A 3,485-nucleotide genomic window follows, 5' to 3' on the forward strand; every position below is an offset into this window, starting at 1 on the left:
GCATGCGGCAATGTTGCAGAGCAAAACAAATACATCGTCCGCCCACCTTGTGACTGAGGAAGCACTGCGCTCATGACAACCTTTCTTCCTGACTGCGAACACTCGCAGCACCACGACGCACGCAGCACCAGAAGCGACTCGACTGGAAGGAGAAAGAAGAGACGCCGTCTGCTGCCGTCGCCATCGACAAGCAGCTCTGCACAACACGAGGTAGGAGAAGTATGCAACGGATGAAGATGTTCCATGACTAACTTGTCCTCTGCAGATTCACCAACTATCCAAACCAGTCCTGCAACACTCCCAGAAGAGGTCGCAGAGATAGCGCTGACAACATACTCTTAGCAATTAATAGGATGTGAGTGCTGTCGTAGATCCTGCATAGGGTGACGACAACTGATACCGAAGCTGCTGGGTTGAAGCCGGTTATCTTTCTCAACGCTACGTCCTTCGCCAGCCACTGGCCTGCATCGGACCACGTATTTTCACAATGAATTTGACGTGGATATTTCACTCTGTCAGCCAGACGCGTAAAAACGATGGACCACACTATCCTTCGACGTCTCGCAGAGTCAGTTCCAAGCCAGAATAACGATTTCAAATCGCCTAGATCATCAATTTGACATACATTCTTACCGCACACACCGGAAGTCTACTTGACCAACCGCAGGCACATCAAAGCCCAGCACTATTGCCAAGGTAACCATCTATACCACCGTTGCTGCGGAGTTAGACAGACATCATACAGGCCACGGACTGTTCATCAGGAATAGCCATGGTGGCTGGAGAAGAGAATCCTGGTGAAGATCTTCACGACGCGTCGAACGCGTGTTATGTTGATCCCCTGACGTCACCAGTGCTTGTTCAAGAAGGTACGTCACTGTGCTATGAAGCTTTCATAGCTCTTGTCGTTGCAAGGCTACTATATGCTGACCGACCAGTCATAAGCAACAGTGTAGCTTGTTACTACACACACGTGGAGATATCAATTTGACTTTCGAAGTATTGATCTGGAAACCTCCTCCCAATTGCTTGGACTATGCCTCCTCAGAAGCGCGCCAAGAAGGCTTCGCCTGTCGCCAGGAGATCTTCTTCATCGCCCGCTCCTCCTCCGTCGGATATTGTTGTGGACGAAAAGGAAAATGACCCGACCAAGAAGGAAACTAACGCAACTCCACCGAATAAAGAAGCCCCCACTTTCAACACAGCTCTGCTCGATGAAGAAGAGCTGCCCAATCAACCCTCATCTAATACCTTCACAGGCGGACACGGCTACAACACCCTGAAATTCCACAATGGCCAAGTCTACACTGGCATGGCCGTCGGCGGCTCGCATACCTGGAACTACGACCCAGGGGTCTGGAAAGAGACAAAAGTCGAGCCGGACTTATGGAAGATCGACTTTGAGACGACGAAACGGAGAGCGAAGAACGCGCCGAAGGGGAGTGGTGCGCCTGTGGGGATGGCGTATCATTGGGTGATTGTGGCGCATCAGGTATGTTTCTGTGTGTTCTCTATCAGCAACCGGAGAGCTCAAGGCGAGGGGAAAGGGCAGCTGACAAGACGGATCTAGTATGTCACCAAGATCGATGCGAACACGTACGAAACGCATCTCGTTGGATCGAAGTATAAGCTTGCGCACAAAGGCCCGGACACGAATTCGTGGTCGATAAATTCGGTCAAGGGGCAGAGGGAAAAGGAGGTGGAGCTGCTTGAGGATGCGAAGCGAAAAGTGCAGGGATTGCCGCCTGTGCTGGGGGGAGAGAAAGTCAAAGTTGACAAGAGAGAGCGAGGACAGCAGAAGCTTGATGCTTTGTTTGGGAACCCAGCACGAGCGAAGGGCGGTAACGTGGTCGGGACGAAGCGGAGAAGGGAGGATGGAGGGGACGATGTATAACGAAATACAAGACGAGTTAGATGAGGTGGTGACAATTTGGAAGGAGGTAGCTGCATTAACTGTTGTCCTGTGCACTTCACCGTCGACGCCATGTAGCACGCAGGGATTGGTATGTACGACCTTGCTGCAACCGTCTAGGCAGCAGTCTCCGGAAGGGAGGGAGTCCGTGCGGGCTCGAGAGTGCGCGACAAAGTCACCATACTCCACGGTATATTGGATATCGACCTTTCTAAATTCCCGATGTCTGTTCCAGGCACCACTATGGTCCGAGAAAATCAAACTGTCGTGCTCCCAGACCAAGCATACTTTGCTTGTGTCGCTTGCGACGACCGAACTTTCAGCACCAAAGAGCATTTGTTGCAGCACTGCCGGGCCGCAAAGGTTCATAAAGGTGAATGGTGCGAAGGCTGTGAATGGCTCTTCGTGTCATGCGACGCCCTTGATGCACATCTTCGCGGTTCCCCCAATCATTGGATCTGCTCCATACGCGAGCTCGACGAAGATGGCGAGGAGGACATCGTGGCGCATATGGCCGACACTCACAGTCACTGTTACCATTGGGACGTCAATGTTGGCAGCTACCGCGAGCATCGCATTCAGCACCACAATCAATGTGATCGGTGCGATGAGGGGTTTGATTCTACCAACGAACTCGTCGTGGTGAGAGAAGCTCGGTTAAAACTCTGATCGTCCAGCTGACGGGGTTGTGTAAGCATAGACAGGTCTACCAGCCTCGTAAGAAGATATGTTTCGGTCGTATAAGACCGTTTAAAACCGCATCTAGGATAACGATTTATCCTAAAAGTAGCGTATATAAGTCTAGGATTAAACAACATAACATTAACACTTAGGTATTTAAGTATTACTAACGCTACTACTATACAAATACTTAAAACGATAACTATAAATACCGATATTCCGAGTGCGACTATAATATACCTAAAGTAAGCGCAATATTCTAATATATAGAGAGTCCGGTATATAATATAGACTACTAGGGCAGCTTAGGAAAACTTAATCGATTTATCGCGAACTAGGTATCCGAGCTTACGGATAAAGGTCTTTAGTAGTAAGATATAACACGGTATTAAAAATTACGAGAGTAATTAAAGGACGTACCCTATCGTTCTTCGATTACCTTCGCGTATAGAAGGAGTGCCTTATATTACACCTAGCTCCTCTACGCTTCTTTATCTAAAGAGCCGTAATTCATACTCGCTAGCGAGCAAAAGCTTATAATCATCGTTATAGTTAGTTTATTTAAGGTCTTACCCCGTCTCTTTGCGGTCGCCGCTTATCCCGTAGTAATATAGTTAATCTAGAAGGTTATTTATAGCTAAACGTTAGTAAGTAGTCGATATATATCGTAGCTAGTATATAGGACTCGTTAATTAGCTAAATACTATACTAGTATATACTCTAAGAGTAGTTTATATATAGGTAAAAAACCGTAATAAGGTTCTCTAGAGAGTAAAGAATATTACTTATAGTAGCGCGATACGATACTATAACGAATAACGGTTAGTACGTTATAATAGGCGGCTTAATTAATTATAGCTTTTATAATAGGTTATTTTCCGTATAAAATTCG

At 47.4% G+C, this 3,485-nt stretch overlaps 1 protein-coding gene across 1 annotated transcript; it reads left to right on the plus strand.

Annotated features, from left to right (window-relative positions):
• Window positions 1–1,036: 1,036 nt before the first annotated feature.
• Window positions 1,037–1,894, plus strand: PMZ80_010584 (uncharacterized protein; the record flags this gene model as incomplete). Its single annotated transcript, XM_064878973.1, has 2 exons — window positions 1,037–1,492; window positions 1,571–1,894. 2 exons carry the CDS (start codon window positions 1,037–1,039, stop codon window positions 1,892–1,894), a joined length of 780 nt encoding a protein of 259 aa, XP_064725374.1.
• Window positions 1,895–3,485: the final 1,591 nt, after the last annotated feature.

Source organism: Knufia obscura (genome assembly GCF_036327395.1).
Source record: "Knufia obscura strain CCFEE 5817 isolate CBS 148926 chromosome Unknown scaffold_18, whole genome shotgun sequence".
Taxonomy (NCBI): domain Eukaryota; kingdom Fungi; phylum Ascomycota; class Eurotiomycetes; order Chaetothyriales; family Trichomeriaceae; genus Knufia; species Knufia obscura.